The sequence below is a fragment of the Pygocentrus nattereri genome, chromosome 28 (assembly GCF_015220715.1).
Source record: "Pygocentrus nattereri isolate fPygNat1 chromosome 28, fPygNat1.pri, whole genome shotgun sequence".
In the NCBI taxonomy this organism is placed as follows: domain Eukaryota; kingdom Metazoa; phylum Chordata; class Actinopteri; order Characiformes; family Serrasalmidae; genus Pygocentrus; species Pygocentrus nattereri.
In genome coordinates this window covers 14,232,747-14,251,803 of record NC_051238.1, presented here as the reverse complement: position 1 = coordinate 14,251,803, position 19,057 = coordinate 14,232,747, and the positions used below count along the sequence as shown (strand labels likewise).

Sequence of the window (19,057 nt, the reverse complement as noted above, 5' to 3'; positions counted from 1 at the left end):
TCCCCCTTGAGCTACAGGAAAAGGAATATTAAGTTTTAATGATTGCGTACCCTGATAATGGCATCAGATATCCATGACAACACATGCTTTACTATAATTTATAGAAATGGTGCATAGTAAATCTCAGATTCCTACGTCTTTACTAATCCAACATGACAGCGAAGCTACACATGAGTTTTTATATGTAATGTTGCTAATTGTAAAATGATTGTAAATTAGGATAGAGTATTGTTTCTTGAGATATTATTTTGCTTTACAATATCCTGTATGTACTTTTTCAGGATGAATGGATTTCAAAATCTCAAGACTATTGTAAAACAATGTCTCAGGCATCACATTACCTTCCTGTGATGTAGCTTTTAGAGACATTAAACTCTTCAGACCTCTGGTTTCTATCATCACCACTGTGAACAGTTTTAACTCAGTAAGTTTTTCTAATAATATTTTGTTGACAACTGTAAATTTTGTATATAAAAATCTTCATCAAAATGCTGTATATTTATTTGTAACAAGGAAAGGTGTTATAGGTCTTCTATGTGTAAAGTGCAAATTCACCAATGTACAGCATTAAAAAAAGAAAGTTAATCAAAGAGGTGTTTATAGAAATCTATAATATACATATGTATAGCTAAAAACTCACAGCAAGGAGGTCCTGGGTTTGATTCCCCAGCCGGGTGACCACGGTGCATGTTCTTTGGACATGCTAAACTGCCCCTAGCTGTGAGTGTGTGTGTGTGTGTGAATGTGTATGTCAGTCTGTCTGCCCTGCGATGGACTGGCGACCTGTCCTACCTTCCGCCCAATGACCGCTGGGATAGGCTCCAGCATCCCCGTGACCCTGAGAGAGAAGCGGCTTTGAAAATGTGTGCGTGTATATTTTACACATTTATTGTTTCTTTTTATCTGACTTAGTTGTCTCTGGTGACTAGGCAACATTGTGGTTTAATTAACATCATAAGAATGTTCTCTTTATCAATCGACATTTTCTGTCAGCCTCTGGGCTTAAAGCAAGGGCTTGTTGAATAACACTGCACACGTTGTGACCCCTAGTTCCTATCACCACGACTCGAATCAGTACATTTCTCTGCAATTAGCTATTTTACATCAAACCACTCTTTTTATTTTAATCTCAGTGATTAAATTATTATGCAGATTTTTTTTTGATTGGTAGAATCCTGCTTTAAGGGTTTAAGCATCATTTTGGCTGAATTGTCATTTTCCTCTCTATCCAACACCACCAGCAGATCTACATATGTCTTCTGTTTCTTTACATGTAATGTTAACAATAGTAAATATATGTAATGCTGATGATGGTAAAATACTGGTAAATCTAGAAACAAGCTTTACTGGGGACTACTTTGCCTTATTACACCTTACATGTATCTCTCCACCATAAATGGATTTTAAAAGTAGGTTACATTGCTATTAAGTTTATCTTAAACTACGGACATCAGGCAGTGTATTCATAACCAGTTCAAGTAAAAATGGTTTACGTCTTACCAACTGGTTTATGGAGGAATATGGAGAAATCGGTGGAGTTGCCCTTTGAGGAGAATTTAACTGAGGATTCAAAATTAAACGAGTACGTTGCTATGACAACGCGCGGCACTCATATGGTGATTGGTGGAGCCTCTCCGAAATACCGCTTTTTACAGGACTGTAACGGACTTGAGGTTGCCAAGACACAAAACTCCCTACAGCAGAGTTGACTTAAAAAGCCTAAAGCTTACTTGTATAGAAATACTGCTGTTTCAATGAAACAAGGACTCAGGAAAAAGTAAGAGCAGCTGGGCTAACAGTCAGCTTTAGCAGAAGTGAGAAATAAAGCTCATAAAGCTCCTCAGCCTACGGAGTTAAATAAAGTTAAAATTACCTTTGTGGAAATGTAGCAGAAAGATAAACTAGGAGCTCGTGTATGCCTTAAGCTGAACGCAGATAAACACAGAATGACGTGTAAACTAAAATACTTGGCACAGAAAATCTGTAATAAGTCCAATCTTTAGTTTTCTTTAATTAGGCTTAGTTAACCGCTGCTGAAGAGTAGCTCGGAATCCAGTTTGCTCAGAACTTGGCAACCCTACCTCGAGGGAGCGCACGCGACCCCGTGTTAAGGCTCTAGCAGATGGCCACGCGATGATGTCAGTTGTCAGCTGGCCAGTGTTCAGGGAGACGCGGGTTTGAGTCTGAAAGGGTGCGAAAGCTGCCGTCTGGGCCACTCTGGCTGTTACACCCGCCACCAGCAGCAGTTTCGCATAATCCGAGAATGTTTTTGTAGTTTTCGTAATCCCCGCGCTCGTGTTTGGCATCGCGCGTTAAAGTTCAGATCGTAAACTGCTGTTAAACTCAGTGGCTTTCATGATAAGCAGCGTTTCGAGGTTCTAGGTAAGTGTTCTGTTTCTTTTTATTAAAACTCTTTAATGTACTGTGTTATCGAATAGGAGTAAGATTAATTTTAATGCTTAAAACAATGGGGTTTAAAGGGAAAGTCCACCTATTTTTCTAAATTTCTGCTTATCTAAGTCTTTGAGATGTAAACAAAACCATTCAAAGTGGCTTAATGTGAAAAGTCGATTTGTTCACACTGCTGGTGATAGGAACCAGACGTCTGAGGAGTTTAATGCCTCTAAAAGTTATAACATTAAGTGGTTACAAATGCACCGCTTGATTCCTGAGGCACTGTTTTATTCATGGTGGAGAGATACATGACCCCCCCCCACCCACCCACACCCCACCACCACCACCACCACCACTGTAAAGAAATTGTTGGCAAGTTTCTTGAGAATGGAGTATTTCACATTAAACCACTCTGAATGACAGCTCAAAGACTGTTATGCATAAACTTTGAAAAGATTGGTGGAATTCCCCTTAAACCTAACTTTGAACTAACTAGGGCTGTTGAACTAAAACAAAGTTGGGGAGTTTGTGTGCTTTGCTAATTCTCGTGTAGGGCAAAAGATTTCAGTAAGTCCTGCGCTACACTAAAGTGAAAACGTTATAGGCTGCAGCTTGTAAGATCTAGCCTGTAAGGTCCCTGCGTTTCCATGAAGGACTTATTCCACTGATTACAGCAGTAGGAGCAGCTTTGTGCATTGTGGGAAAGTGTGTTGCCTTCTGTCTTTGCTGTAAGCCTCCAGCAGCAGGCTGTTTGTGAGATACAGGGTCAGCCCTTACTAATACTCTGGCTAAGTCCATTTGCTGAGCACACGTGGAGACACTTGGAAAGCCTATTAATTTGGAGGTGAAGTCTGCATGCAGGTTGCTGGGCAGCTGTGTGGATGATGAAGAGATAAACAATCAACACAGTACTGTCTTGTTGGCACCTTCATTGGGTATCTGAGGTGCTGGATGTAGTTCCGAAGGTGCAGTGTAGTAGTTTTGCTGCTTTGTACTCAAAAACCTTTGCGCTCAAAATGTTTGAAATAAAACAATACAGACTCTCAGCTTTAGAAGGGTACACCCATATTGAGTGAACTGTGTGGGAATTTGAGACAGGGTGCTCCCTTTTGAATAGACCAACAATAATTGGACAATTGAAACCGAAAGGTTTAGAGGTAATTCTAGATTTGGCATTTGCATCTGGAGTCTGTGGCATTGCCTCTCGGGGACCCATATCAGGGACGAGTGATGGAAAGAAAAAAGTGTGGAGAAGACTCTTTTGATTGTATTGTCCTGCAAAATTCTGCGCATTCAGAAATACAGGTGACAGAAGGTGCTCTTTGGAGCAGTGCCATGGAAGAAGCACTTTTAATGGGTGATTCATTCAGGAACCATTTTTATTAACTGGATGTGACGTAAGGTACTTAAAAGATTCTTTTCCAATAAGCCATTGAAATTGTATTGTCATTCTGTTGTCATCATCATGCCCATGTTAGAAATGTGTCTAAGCTGGATCTCTCTGTGGCAAAAATTATTGAGATCATTGAAAATCACTGCTGTTATGCCCTGTGGTAAACAAAATCATTATAAACCCAATACATTTTGTCCTATGTGCATGTCACTGGATCCTCTGAATTTTAAGATTGTTAAGAGGTCAAAATATGAACCTTGCTACATCAGTGCTAAGAGTTGCTAAGATGGGCATGATGCTGACTATGACAGACCAATTTAATATCATTGTTTGAGAACGTATGGCAGCAACACAGTGGTAGGATGAATTACTTTAAGAAGAAGCACCTTAACTGTGCTGACCTAAACAAATGCTGAAAAACTGATTTAGATGGTCATTCACTTTGCAGGGGACAGTGACCCAGAATATATATTACTAAAGCAACTTTTCAGGGACAAAAAGCAGAACTGAAATTTATTGCATGATAGACTGTGGGAGATTATCCAACATCTGGTGATATCTGTGTATTGGTGGATCAGAACAGAGCTCATTTACATGTATCAGTCATACAATCCCAGCCTGTTAATTCTAAGGATTAAAGAAGAGTTGGAAATTGGTCATATGAAATAATTTATGCTTGATTTTGGCAAACAAAACTACACATATGTTATAAGTAATAAACCTTAGGGAAAAAAGTAAAGTCCAAGATGTGTATAAGATATGGGCCCTTTAATTTATCTAGTTATGTTTAGTTTGTTAAAATGCAGGTATTATGTGTAAAATAGATATAATTCCTACAAGGTTTATCATGTTCTTCTTGGTAAAAAAAAAGCATTGAGCTTAATTTTAATAAAAACAATTGCATTTAAATCACAAATTGTAAAGGGTGCTGGAGCCTCAGTGCTCATCAGGCAAAGGAAGGATCCCAGAAGGATAAGTGACTTAGAAGAAGATGGATGGATGGATGGATGGATGGATGGATGGATGGATGGATGGATTCATTTAAATCACAATCACAATATTCGTGAGACAAATAACAATTAGATATTTTGCCCAAATTGTTTAGCCATGGGATTGGTATTAAAGGGGGTTCTTCTACCAAAGGGGATTCTTCAGATTCTGTATTAAATTAAATGTCTAAGATGAAAACAAAGTCATTCAAAGTGGTTTGATGTAAAATGATCCATTCTAGAGAAACTAACCATGTCACAATTGTTACAGTGCTGATAATAGGAACCAGACATCTGAAGAGCTGCCTTTAAAACCTACCTAATAAAAGATTTTGGCCTAAAACATGTTTGTTGTTTTAATACATATATGGCAGAGAGGTGTATGTAGGGCACTATATGACAAAACAGTACCTGATAAAAACTTATTTTTGCAAGTTTATCACTGTTCAGTCATTACTGGATAGTAAATAACATGTCTGTATTCGTGTTGCAGACATTGCGACCCCAGGTTCCTATCACCACCACTGGAAAGAAATACATTACAATGACTAAATAGTACAGACATTTTGATGTAAATCTAAGTTTTAAAATGAAGCCCTAAAGAGGGGTCAGAATCGAAGGTTCATACACCAAGTACTTATACTTACTATTACTGTCAAAATAAAATCTCACATCTCTGAAAATCCATCCATCCATCCATCCATCCATCCATCCATCCATCCATCCATCCATCCATCCATCCATCCATCCATCCATCTTCTAAGCCATTTCGCCGTAAGAAAGGGTGAAAAAAATGTATGTATGTTAATTAAATAAGATTTTATCAATCAAAATTGTATTTTTATTAGTTTTTATATGTTTAAAGTAAAAAATATATATGTTATGAGGTTTAGTTATGAGAGAAAAGGATGGATTTAAGCCATATTGCATTCCTGACACTATGTTGTTGTAATGACTCATGTATGATTATATGGTGCTGCCCTGCATGTGAAGTTCTCATGTGAAATTTTCTATTTATATTGTTTCTGCCACTGCAGTGGAAGTATAGCGGAGCTGACTGTGGTTAATGGAGGAATGTGGCCTCATGAGATGCCTGTCATCATACTACTGTCAATAGACCAACTCAGTTTGAAGCTACAGTTTATTGAGCTTGGCAGAAGGAGTCAGTTTATATGTTCACTGTTTGTAGTTAATCAAGCATTCTAAAGCCCCCACATCTACTGATGTTGATCTCTAATGAGCCTTCAAGGATGTCATTCAAGGACACTGACAATATGCTGGAGTAAAGCAGTGAGCTGAATAGTTTCATCTTTGAGAAGGGGATTGAGAAATTAGGCTACATTTAATATGGGTGATGTCTCTGATGAATTTGATGGGTTAAAACAATCATGTTAAATTCATATAGTTTGTTATATAGTCCATTTTAACGTGGTACACAAGTGTTTTTACAAATATTTAATAACAACACAACTTCCTTATAAATTAAAGGCGGTAGAACTGTGAACATGTCCAGTGAAAATACTTGAATTGGGCAGTGCGTGAAGAAATAAGCAACAGTTTGTATGGGTCTAAATATGTTTACCATGTTAGACCTTTCCCTGTAGTGATGCATCTTATGCACAGACATCATGAAATGGTACTGTTTCTTAGTCTTCAGTCACTGTAATTTTGCAATGGTGCATTTTTAATAAACCATCTAGAACAGTGGTCATCAGCCCTGATCCTGGACATCTCCTTTCCTCTGCAGTCTAGTCCTGAGCACAATCTGCCACACCTGCTTCAGCTAATTAACTCCTTCAGAAGTCCTTGATTGGCTGGATCAGCTGTATTAGTGTTAGGTAAAGAAGGGAGCAGAACATTAAAATGCTGGTTGGAGCAAACTCTGCAGGAAAGTGGAGCTCCAGACGGAGAGTTGGTGACCACTGTTCTAGAGCAATATCATTTAGAAAAAAATCTTTATCCTAAAGACTTTTTTTCTTCTGCCCTGATCAGGTGCCCACTGCTCGCCAGCCTTCTGGACTGGCTTGACCACCATTTAGCTTCTTGCTGTACAACGCTGTGCAACCCCCACATACTGCTGCTGCTGCATAATCATAAACGAATCAAATTAACCAGTGCCCCGCCTGTTCTTCCCGCTTTGTACCATAATACTATAATACTTTATGCTAACAATGTTTGCTATCTGACTAGAGGAGTATGGGTTCCCATTCTAAGTCTTGGTTCCTCTCAAGGTTTCTTCCTCTTGCCCTTAGGGAGTTTTCCCTTGCCACCGTCGCCACTTGCTTGCTTACGGGGGCTTTTTCTTTTCTTTTTCATTCTGTAATATTGATTGTTCTGTAAAGCTGCTGTGTGACTTTGCTTGCTTGCTTGTATGTACCTCTCTGTCAAGATTAGATTTTTAAAAATAAGTTTTAGGCCAAAATTTTATTTTAAAGCATTCATAAATAATGTCAAGTTTCAGGCAACATATCGCCACTGTCCAAAGAAAAACATGTATCTCCATTTTTGTTGATTTTTAGTTTTATATATTATTTGAACACAGTGGCTGTCCTTTACATCAAAAAATGATCATGATGATTGGATCTATAGAAGTGTATCTTCACATTGACTTACATAAAGGGTACGATTTTTGACTTACATAAAGACGATTTTTGCTCTCTCCTGTAAAGTTACTATTTTATGCATATATGTTATGCATATGCATAACAAATTAATGTCATAGCTTTCTGTGAGGGACCTTTTAGAAGCATTAAACGATTCAGATGTCTGGTTCCTATGACCATCACAATGAACAGTTTTGACTCTGTACGTTTCTCTAGGATAGAGGATGGAATGGTTCAATTCTGCAGAAAATTTTATAAAATCACTAGAGTTCTCCTTTAGGGGCTTAACCTCCTGGTTATGCAAACTTGGCATGATATGTGTTTGCAGTGTAAATTCTTGAAGGTGATCCCTCAGCATGTCTATTTACCTAAAACACTAGCTAGAACCTACTTCATGTAGCAATTTTAGGTATTGGGCAACATGATTTTCCAAATATTAACGGACTCAAGCCTAATGGTCATTGCTGGACCATGGCTGCATGCCCAGTGGAGAGTGTGTGTGAGATTTTAGGGGCTCTGATGGGAGCGAGGCATCAGCATGCACACACACATGCTTTGCTGGCCTCCTCTGCTTTTGTGGAGCTTCATCCCCAAACAAACCATTTCTCAAAGGAGTAGCCATGGTAGGGAATGCCTTGACAACTGTGGGAAGAGTTTATGACATGCAGACTGGGCCCACTCAGTTGGAAAAGTAGGCTTATTATAAAATGATTTTTATGCTATATGTGCACTGTGATTAGGAAAATTATGGTTATGATCTGACACACATTAAATGGGATATTTAAAATGTATTTTGGGGTTTTCTAATGGCTTGCTGTATAAGCCATGGTTCTCTGCCTAGTAGAGGCCACAAGCTTTTAATGGTAAGGGTGGGTAAGGGTACCTATTTTACAGTACCATTGTATGTGAATGAATGGAACGTGTAAATGTAGTAGAATAGGGGGCATACATGTTTACTATACAGGATATTATTTTAACAAGCTATTTTTATCTCAAAACCAAAATACAATTCCTGTCAGTAAAGTATCCTCGAGAGGTTGGGCATCTGACTCAACATTCTTGGACATACAGTACATTAAGTCTTGATTACAGAAAGGAGACGGATGTCTTCTGAAGGGGTCAGGAATATGCATGGTGCAACATTTATTCCTGATCAGCCATTAACCCCTTAAAAGGCCAAGGCCTGGCTGCAGGCCCAAGGTTTAATTACTCACTTCTATAATCTCAGAATAGCTCAGCCTGTTTGCATTGGTGTCCCTGTCTTTACTGAATTATAAGCTTTAGGATGCAATAAGTCTGGGATTTTAAGGAGTTAAGATCTTGAAGATAGATATGGGAAAATCATCTGCGTTGTTACGTTAAGAGATATAAAGACATTTAGAATGTAGACAAATATCATTTTCTTTAATTGCGTGTAGTATTTTTTTTTCTGAAATATATTGCAATAAATCCATACATAGGTTTCAACTTCACTGAAATATAGGTATTTAAGCATAGGCAATTATATAAAATGCCTTAAGCTTTTTATATTGAGCAAAACAAGCATTCATACATGTCCACACTTTGCCTTTATTACAGCTTTATTACAGCTTTTAGTCTTTTAAAGAAACTTGCTCTCAGGTTTTCCCCAAAGAAATGTCCAAAGTTCAGTCTTAGAAATTAGTTGCATTCTGGTGGTCAATCTGTTCTTGTAAAAATACCCAGAGCTTGTTTCAGTTGCAAAGTTTCCTTTTCTCAGTAACAGCTTTTTGACAGCTACACATCTTTTCAGACTCATAGTGTTGAGTTGTCTTCTCACAGTGGAAGGATGGACAGAAACACCTGTAGATTTTTTCAGATCTGAAGCTTGATTTTCTCCTCTCTCTCAAAGATGAAAGTGTTAAGTACTGTTTTTCTGATTGTGACAGTTAATCAGATTGTAACCAGGTCTGTTAGGAGTCCCATTTTCTCTATATCTTTTAATAATGTTTTGAACTCTGATTTTGGAATCTCCTGTTCTTATTTTCTACCTTCCAAGTGGATTGTTTGTATCTCTTCCGAAGTATCTCTTGAAAAATAATAAGCTTTTACTGAGTAGATGTTTTTACTGGACAATAATCTCTGACTTTAGCACAGTAGAGTACATGAATGGTAACCTAATGTAAAGACTTAATGTGTCCAGTCTTCAAACAAAAAGGAGGGTATCTCAGTGTTTTTAGAAAGCATGCGCTGTGGCATAGTAGATTGGAGCTGTTTGTCATTGAAGACTGTGAAAGTGAAGCAGTTTGCCATATGTGCAGAACAATGAGAGTAGACGAAACACACGGCATTCAAACAGACCTCGCTTCCTCAACCTGCATCCTGTGTTTGGGGGAAGACAAGGCAGTGAGTGGTGAGAGAGTGACTGAAGGGGTTGGGGGGCTGGAGGGGGAATCCTGCTTCCCTCAGCCCTGCCAGAAGGGAAGTTTTGGAGAAAGGGGAATGGCTACAGGTGTTTCCAGTGCTCATAACTATCTGCTGTGGTACGTTACATGTTGTAGTCTGATCATTAGAAAGATGTAAAGACTCCATATCATACAGTTTTCTTGTATTTTTATATTTTTTCATCTGCAGTCCTACATCCAGTCAAATTACATGTTTTGTTGCTTTGCTAAGTGTAAATAATGTATCACATCCTCTACAAGGAACAAACTTAAATGTAAAGGTATTTTTTTTTATTTATGTAGTTAGTTGGTTATTGAAAATTTTAGTGTTCAATTTCTATTTATTTGCTGACTTTAACATATTTGGGAGAAAATGGAAACACAAAGTGTTGAAAATGTGCCATAATGTTTGCACAGGTCATGTTTTTCTTAAATGTTAAATTCAGCAAGTCAACAAAATATGTCAATTGAATTCAAATCAGGCTGATTTTTGCAGCCTGGATTCCGCTTATGGGCAGTGAAAGGTAGACTGTAAAACTTTAACTGTATTTCCATACTAAAAAGTTAGGATTTAAAATTAGGAAAGTTGGGTTTTCCATGATATGGCTCTTTTAAAATATGTGATGGGGAAATGTCTGCTCTAAAGAATGGCTGAGAGAGGAAAGAATGAAAAAACAAAGCGGAAGCTTTCCTTTTCAATGCCAAGCTCTTTCAGCTTTTCTCTGTGTTGATAAAAATGTAAGGATATGAACTTGAAGATGCACACAAAACACCCATTCATGAAAAGCTCCGTGTTACAGCACAGCTAGGTTTAAACAAGAAGTGCTTCTGCTTTTGATCAATATAGCTCTTCCCTTTTCCATTCATAATTAAGCATGACTAAAATAATTGCTGTACCTCTCTGTAATTAAAAACCTTGACAATAGGTATTTATCATTAACTGGATATGTGCATTAAGACCCGAGATATATTTGGAAAGTAACTTTCTCCTTCGCTCTTTTAGGTGATTTGGACCCACAGCTGTGCATCTGGCCTGAAAAGCAGTGGCTTAATAATCTGAAGAACTGAGGGGCTGTAATGGACTGAAGCAGGACACTGTATCCAAATAAACCTCTGAATTTCTGTCAGGTTTTACTTCTTTGAACAATGTTCACAGGTGGCCTTAAGTTTCCAGTGAGAGGCTAACCCTCTGTTTTGCGTCAGACCGAACTCTGGTGTCGATATGGTGGACCCCTCTGTCTTCATAACAGAAAGCGTGAGGCCCACCCTGGCAACGACCGACAGCTGTGTGCTGGAGGTCAGGAAGAATTATGAGGTCATCCCATCAGTAGCCTGCTCCATGTGCTTCATGCTGGGAGTTGTCTACTGCTTCTTTGGTGAGTCAGTAGTGGTGATGGCCATCTGAGAAACCTCGCCCCATAAACTCACACACCCACAGTCTTTTGCTGACCATGTGAAATTACAAATGTAGTTTAAACCTTCTGTTGTTTGGTTAATATGAGTCCATGGGACAGTTAATAGAACTAAAGTAGCGTAGATTTTGTTCTTTTGCTATGTTTTTCAAAACAAAACAAAACATTGCATACATTTTACTGCATCGAGATATCGTTTTATGTTCACATTCCATAAAATATGGTAATAATAATGACCCTCTATTTTCATCAATTGTAACAAATTTTTGCATCAAAACCGAATGGCAATGGCACAGCCCTGCAATTTTTTCAAACTCTAAAAAAAAAAAAAAACTATTAACCACAAATATTGTTTATACTGCAATAATTGAGATAACGAATAGTTGTTAGCCATTTTAAAAATGTGTAATTTATGATTGTCCTGGTAAAGTCAATGTTGTGAATGAATATAAGCAATTCATTCATTGCCATGTAGAGAACACAAGGGTTAAACTGAGATTAAAGGGCCAAACATTAGCCAAACCTTAAGTTAAAAATAAAAATTTGTGACATATGACTTCTCTCGCTTACTCTCTTTTCCTGTGTAGATGGATTCTACCTGTACATTTTAATCTCAATTTAACTAATCTTAAATTAACTATACATTTTTTTTTCATTTCTCTATTGACATTCAGCGATAAACATGTAATCCCTCTTTGAAAGTGAATTAAGATAGGCATCACATACCTATTAACCTGTGTGAGGAAGCCACCCAGGGTAAAAGACCCTGATCAAATAATAGGGACAGTTCCAGTCTCAGTACATTTACTAAGCTTTTGTTTTTGAGCAGAAAAAAGTTATATGAAATATGAAAATCGAACTTGAGGGAGAAGCGGCTTAGAAAATGGATGGATGAAAATCAAACGTTTTACTCTTTGAGTTAATAAGCTCCCCCACAAAGGACAAAGACCCCTTAAGCATATTAATCCAGAAATATAATTTACTTAGATTGTCATCATAAAGACAGGGTTGTTTACTGGACTTTCACTGGATAGCTTGCGTTAGTGTTACACGCTGGCTGTAGTGATCATTGGCTAGAATTTGGCAACATTTTTAGCCGTCTTGCTGCAGATCTGTTTGTGTGAGTTTTGCTAGTCACCACCACATCTGATCTCTTCTGTCATGTCTTTATAATCATTTAAACTTATATGTTGAATGCAAAAACAAACATTGTTTATGATAGTAAACATTACATTTTATCAGAACAACAACAACAATATAGTTATATATAAAACTGACATTTCAGATGTTTATATCTTTCTGGCATTTGTTTATGACAAATTGATAGAGGCCTACATTTAATTTTAAAACATAACACATTAAATGTTTTTTTCTCACTGTGCACAGGTTTATGTATCATTATCATCCACTACAGTGTTCCTAAGGGGGCATTTTCCTTCATTTTCATCAATACCTTATTTATTATATGATGTAATATACTTTGTGTTACGGTTATTTTCATTAACAGTTAGGGTTAATAGAGGTTACATTTCTATGTGACATGAAACACATGAGCTGATTTTATTTAATCTGTTAATTTTAGCTAAATTGTAAACATCATGTTTGTCAGTAGGCCTACACATAAACTCAGCAAGGATGTCCTCAGTGGTGGTTCTTCCAAAAAAGTATTGAACTGAGAAACCCAGTTGGAAGCCATATTCTGTTTCCGTAAGCAGCCCATGCTGACTACCGCCTATTGTGGACCTTGTCTTTTTTATAAACTGTACTTCCTGTTTTCTGGATTTCTGCTCAGGGGTTTTATACAGTAACTGAAGAAGGGGACACTACAGTCCTCTCAGAGTAGTGGCCTTTTTACTCTTTCACTAAGCACTTTTATTTACTGACTACTCACTTTTCACAGTCACAGACAGCGCACTAACTTATTTAACCATGTTGATTACTAGCATGAGGGCTTTATAAATAGACACTGTCTGCTAAACCACCTCCTGGAGATGTACCTTCTTACAGTAAAGAATGTAAGGGATGTTATGGCTAATGATGTGAAATGTTATGGCTTCTTATATAGACCTCAGTCATTTCTCAAGTCAAGGATAAGCAGTCATCTCAAAGTCTGAGACTTCTAGCATCAACTGTGTCCTGTTCTATTTTGTGCAGGGTACCGCTGCTTTAAGATGGTGATGTTCTTGTCAGGCCTGGCGTTTGGGACTGGTGTTGGTTACCTGCTGTGCCTACGGGAACAGTTGTTGGACTCACCGCTAGATGCAGAGACGCGGGCAGGCATCTCTCTGGGCATCGGCTTGCTGGGTGGACTGGTGACTGTTTTGGTGCGCTGTGTGGGTCTCTTCCTCACCGGCCTCCAGCTGGGTCTCTTGATCTCTGTTTCCACATTAGTGGCAACTGGACAGTACTACCCCATCTTCAATCCAGTGTGGGTTCCTGTGGGCTCAGTCTTGGGCACAAGCGTGTTCTTTGCTGTGCTAACACTGTGCTGGCAGAAAGCCATGACAATTGTTGCTACAGCGACGCTGGGAGCCGCCATTATAACAGCATGTGTGGATTACTGCGTGGAGACGCCAATGGCAGTGTTGCGGGCATATGTGGGGCTGCTGACTGACCAGCAGGGGACAATGTGCTGGTATAGCTGGGCAATGGTGGGTGTATGGCCTGCAGTAGCTGCTCTGGGAATACTGGTGCAGCGCAAACTCACAGCTAAAGGACTCTCACACTCTGAGGGTAAGAGCAAGGGTAACAGCTAAATGAGAAATTACATGATGAAAGAATCCTGATAAAGCTGAGAATAACTATGTGCTACTGTATTTCCTAATCCTGGTCTATGAGTAACTGTAAACTTCACAATTTAGTGTTTAGCCCATTCTATCACACTCATTTTAACCTTAATTATTGTTAATGGAATTCTCAATCAATCTTCAGTTCAATCGTTTTGCAGCACCTCTAACAAGTTGTTGATTATCATGGACAATAATTTCCTTGTAATTAGAACACACTCCAGGACTTGCCCAAGGGCTTTTAAGCAGTTTTCAGTTCAGTGACTGTATGGAAATAGACTCAGATATTTTTTTCCCAAATAATAATATAAACATATTTCTCTGTAACACTGTTATGAGATTCTCTAGGACACTCTCTGCATGTGATATGTTGGGGAGTGAAAGTGGAGAGGTGAGAACCCCATTTGTGAAAACAATTCATACCTCTCCTCAAAGACTGCCAGTCCAGGATTAAACAGACAGCACAACAGCAGCTTTATTGATATTAGGGGAAAAACTGCCTCAGTAAAAAAATAGCATTTATACATAATAAAACACTTTTATAAAGACTCCACTGCTTAATTCCACTCTTAAAGGTTTATTCTTCAAGGGTTCTTTAGTAAAGACAGTGGTTATATATAGAACCATAAACACTAAAGGATCATTTGCATGCTTAAATGGTTCTTTACTTGGTGAAAACAGTTTTACATATAGCACCGAAAAGGGTTCTTCTATTGTTACAAGCTTGACATTGTGACAATAGCAGAATGCTTTTTGGTGCTGTATAGAACCATTTTCAGAAATGGTTGGAACGCTCCTAAGAATTCAGTAACAAAAATTAAAATCAGCAAATGCAATGAAGCTGATGTGTAGTAAATATTGGCCTAAATAATAGTCAGGTGTTGGGTGTGTTATAGCAGGGGATACACTAAAATATGTAGCTCTGGGGAAGTAAAGTAGCAGGATTATGAAATCTTGCAGTACAAAGTTCAGCATAGAGTGGCACTTTGTGGGTAATTTGCCCATTAAACTACAATTATGTAGTTATTGTGAAATCACCTGGGAAAAGACAAGAAATCATAAGCAAACGCATGATATTTTAATGTCAAACACACATGAACACCTGTGGATCATCAGAGAGACTCATCAAAAGACTCATCAAAGAATCTGAGATGATTATTCTAATGTCTTACAGCACTCATTTGCTGATTGCACTGCTTGTAGCTAGGAATTCTTGATTCTGATGTAGTGGGTGTGCTCCTGAATGGAACACATTATATTATAATCATTTGTGATATTATGTGACATTTATATAATGGCTGTTATGCAAAATAATGTGCTGTCCTATTAAGGATCTTGCAGGTAGCCTATGTGTATGAAAATGTATCCACAATGTTGCTGATGTGAAATCAACTGATCCCTGGGCTCTACATTGAATTTCTAAATATAGTTTCTTTGAAAAACAGTTAATCACAAATGATCACTGATGCTCAGATATTTGCTCACATATCTGCTCAAAGACTCCTTGATAATGAGCTGATGAAATAGTCGGGTGTTTTGTGGAGTAGGGAAGTCACAAAAATGTGCAGTGCAGGGGTCCACTCTAGTGGGAAAGACTAGCTTAAACCTAAGCTTTAACATATCAGTTACAGGAAAAACCAAAAATGCTCAGGAAGAGCAGTCTGAAGAGTGAAGGTACATTAGCAGTGTTTAGAAAAACAAGATTGTTATCCAAGTATATTGTGTCTGAATTATAAGTTATTTTTAGGGATTTGATCCACATTTTCCTAAAGTTTCTCCCCCACCTCAGCAAATACAAGTGACTATAGAAACATTTACTGTCTACCTGGTCGTGGTGTAACACTGATTCGTCTCTCTCTCTCTCTCTCTCTCTCTCTCTCTCTCACTGACAGTGATTGTGAGTGGTAAACAGAAGCAGGTTCAGCTGATGAGAATCAGAGAGAAAGATGCCCGTCGGCGACCAGAAGGAACATACCGCCGAAGACCCCCACCCCTCAAACGCTACGCAGGAGACGTGCTCGCCCCGGTAACCAACTCTTACTTTCTCACTGCAGTTTCAACATCACTAAACTATTTATTTCACCCAACAAAGAACATGTTCTTTAGCCTCTGCATGTTGATTGATACTTTTTTTGTTGGTTTTTCGGCCATTCCTGCCTGACAGATCTATGATTTTTCTCATTCCCTCTTTTTGGCAACAGTCAAAATGTTGATGTATCTAAAAATAATGATGTATTTTCTCAAAATTATTGACTTGCTATTAATGTTAAAGTAATGATTTGTTGTCACAATAGTTACTTTCATGAAATTGAATAATTCATGAACAGAGTCATTATTTCTAGGTACTATGTAATAAGTAAATATGTTAAGAATTTGTGTTGTTTTGAGACATTAAGTAAATATTTTGAGAAAATAGGTTATGTCCATATATGGACATCAATATTTTAAAAAAAGTCATCATTTTGAGACATTAAGTATAATTTTCAAGAAAATTTCAGAAATTATTTCAAAATACTAGGTCAATATTTTGACATACTGCTACCAGAAACTGAAGAAAAAAATGTACATACATACAAATTCAATGGCTGAACTCGCATTATGTATTATGTATAATAGCATTATGCTGCCACATGGTGGCTGACTTATAATATTGCATCCAGAATCTTCCCAGAATACATATAGTACCACTAGAGAAAATGCACTTATTTTCCAGTCTTCTTTAATTTAATACAACACTTTTCATTACAACTGAATGGTGGAATGTTTAAAATTTTAGTGTAATTTTTTTTGTGTGTGTGTTTGTCCATTTGTAAAAAAGGCCTCAAAATGGTCAGTGTCTTGAAAGTGCTTTAATTTGAGAAGAAATGTAAACTTCTTGACATTTCATGTTTCTTCATCGTTTCATTTGTCATAACTTCATAATTTAAGTTTCAGGATTAAATAAAAACAATCCTAGATTTTCCCTGCCATCTCAGACTTTTGGATACCACTGTATACATGCAAATGCACATTTTATATATATATATATATATATATATATATATATATATATATATATAAAATTGCATGATATTATTGCCATATATACCACCCCTCTCCCAATGAAGTACACAGATATGTGATTGTACAGGCTTTAATAATACCTTCAAAGCCATTGCCTTTTTCTCTAATGACTGTTGCTCAGAGCAAACAAAGCAACACTCAAAAAAAGTGACAGTACAATTTTTAAATGCTTTGTCTTATTTATCTTATTACTATCTCTGTCTTTCTGCCAGAGCTACCTGGCCAGCCTGCGTGAGCGGCAGATGAGCACAGGGTCGTCTATGAGCAGCCTGAGCACAGTCCACCACACCATGATCGACTTTGATTACGAGACTGGATCCATGGTGCCTCTGACAGGCTCGTCATCTGCAGTGCTCAGAGTGTGAACACACAGACAGATGCACACACATACAGGCCTCAGACCCAGGAACCTTTATTTTTATGCACTGTAGATTCTGGGGACGATTCCCTAGAGTTAATTTCCAGCTAAAGTAAACAGACTGGAGGAGTGCTACAGAGACCATGTGTAGACCACAGGGACAAAAGAAGAGAGTCTGTGGAGTCTGCAGTGTCAGATCTGCAGTAAAAACAACACTAGATCTCCTCAGGACTGCATGCATTAATGGCAAGAAGCACAAATACTAACTTAAATCTCAAACACTAACCAGTACTTCAAATCAAGAGCAGTTAGGGATTAGTACTAAATGATGCTAACTTGTATTCAGGTTCAAAAGTGCTGTCTAAGCTGATAAACTGGAAACTGTATTCTGTATTTCAACAGATATTTGGTTTCAAGCCATTATATCACCTTATATCTCTGACCTCAACTGTGAATAAGGTGCTTCATAACCACTTTTCTTCGCTTTCTCTGGGGAACTGGTGAAATTTACACAGCTGTATCCCCTTGTGGCTGTATGAATATATTTACCCATCTAGAATGATTTATTTGACACACAAATAAAACAGTGCTACTCTTATATCAGTGTTCTTGAGTTTCATGACTTCCTGTAGGGTCAGCTTTACATGAACATCCATTAGGAAACATCTAGGATTGCACATTTAATGCATGAGCTCTGCTATGAGTGTTATGACCTAAAGCGGACATAATCCAAAACGTAGCATTATAGTGACAAAGCATAGACCATTAGCATAGCTCAGCTTCAGCCTTTTCTTGTAACAGTATCTAACTCATTTTTGTATGTTAGAGGTCATGAGTGTACTGAAGGCCACTGAGATTGACTTTATCTTGCTGGCAGTGAAAACAGTGGTAAACACTAAATTCATAACAGGACACCCTGCATAAACAACCATCCCTCCAATGTTTTAAAAAGAACAGTCTTTTTCACTTAACATTTCCAACAGGGACATCCTACAGATACAGTCCCGTTTGAGTTAGTAAACGAAAGGATCTGAATTGATTACATATTTAGTAAATAGAAGACTGCGTACAGAATACATTTTAGGTTAGTTGAATAAAATCTAGATAATATTAATCTGACAAAGGGCCAAGGCAGTTTTGACAGTCAAGACATAATGACCGTGTACAGTACTGGGCCAATGTCACAGATCGTCCTTCATTTATTTTATTAAAAATGGGTGGTCAAAATGGCCATTAAGTACAAGCAATATTTCTGAGGAGTTTATGTATAAGACTTTCCATTTGCATGAGGAAGGGGGAAGCTGAAAGAAAACATATTGAGAAAAAAATGGGACTCATAACAACCGTGCAAGATCACCAAAGCTCAACTCAATGGTAAGGATATGTAGCTTAAAAAGCCGTTACTGAGAAAAGGAACCATATAAATTAAGAAAAAATGCATTAGGCCACCAATATGGAAAATCTGTGATGTGGAACAAGGTTTTGTGGACTAATGATCTGACAAAAATGGAACCAACTTCTAAGACTAAACTTTTAGGCGGAAAAATATCCCAGCATGTTTCTTTGAAAGGCTGAAAACAAGTCTCCTGATCAAAAGGGAAATTTTTTAAAAAGGCAAGGGATGGACACACTAAATACTGAAAAAAATAATTTTAGA

At 37.7% G+C, this 19,057-nt stretch overlaps 1 protein-coding gene across 1 annotated transcript; it reads left to right on the top strand.

Moving 5' to 3' along the window:
• Positions 1-2,111: 2,111 nt before the first annotated feature.
• LOC108425069 (transmembrane protein 198-like) lies at positions 2,112-17,998 on the top strand. Its single transcript, XM_017693455.2, has 5 exons — positions 2,112-2,382; positions 10,785-11,157; positions 13,348-13,926; positions 15,872-16,005; positions 17,255-17,998. The coding sequence occupies exons 2-5, from the start codon at positions 11,004-11,006 to the stop codon at positions 17,405-17,407; spliced, it is 1,020 nt and encodes a 339-aa protein (XP_017548944.2). The 5' UTR covers positions 2,112-2,382; positions 10,785-11,003; the 3' UTR covers positions 17,408-17,998.
• The last annotated feature ends 1,059 nt before the right edge of the window (positions 17,999-19,057 follow it).

Coding starts and splice junctions, on each gene's coding strand:
- LOC108425069 (XM_017693455.2), top strand. CDS start 11,004: ATGGTGGACCCCTCTGTCTTCATAACAGAAAGCGTGAGGCCCACCCTG. Junction 11,158..13,347: donor AGTTGTCTACTGCTTCTTTG/GTGAGTCAGTAG, acceptor TATTTTGTGCAG/GGTACCGCTGCTTTAAGATG. Junction 13,927..15,871: donor AGGACTCTCACACTCTGAGG/GTAAGAGCAAGG, acceptor TCTCACTGACAG/TGATTGTGAGTGGTAAACAG.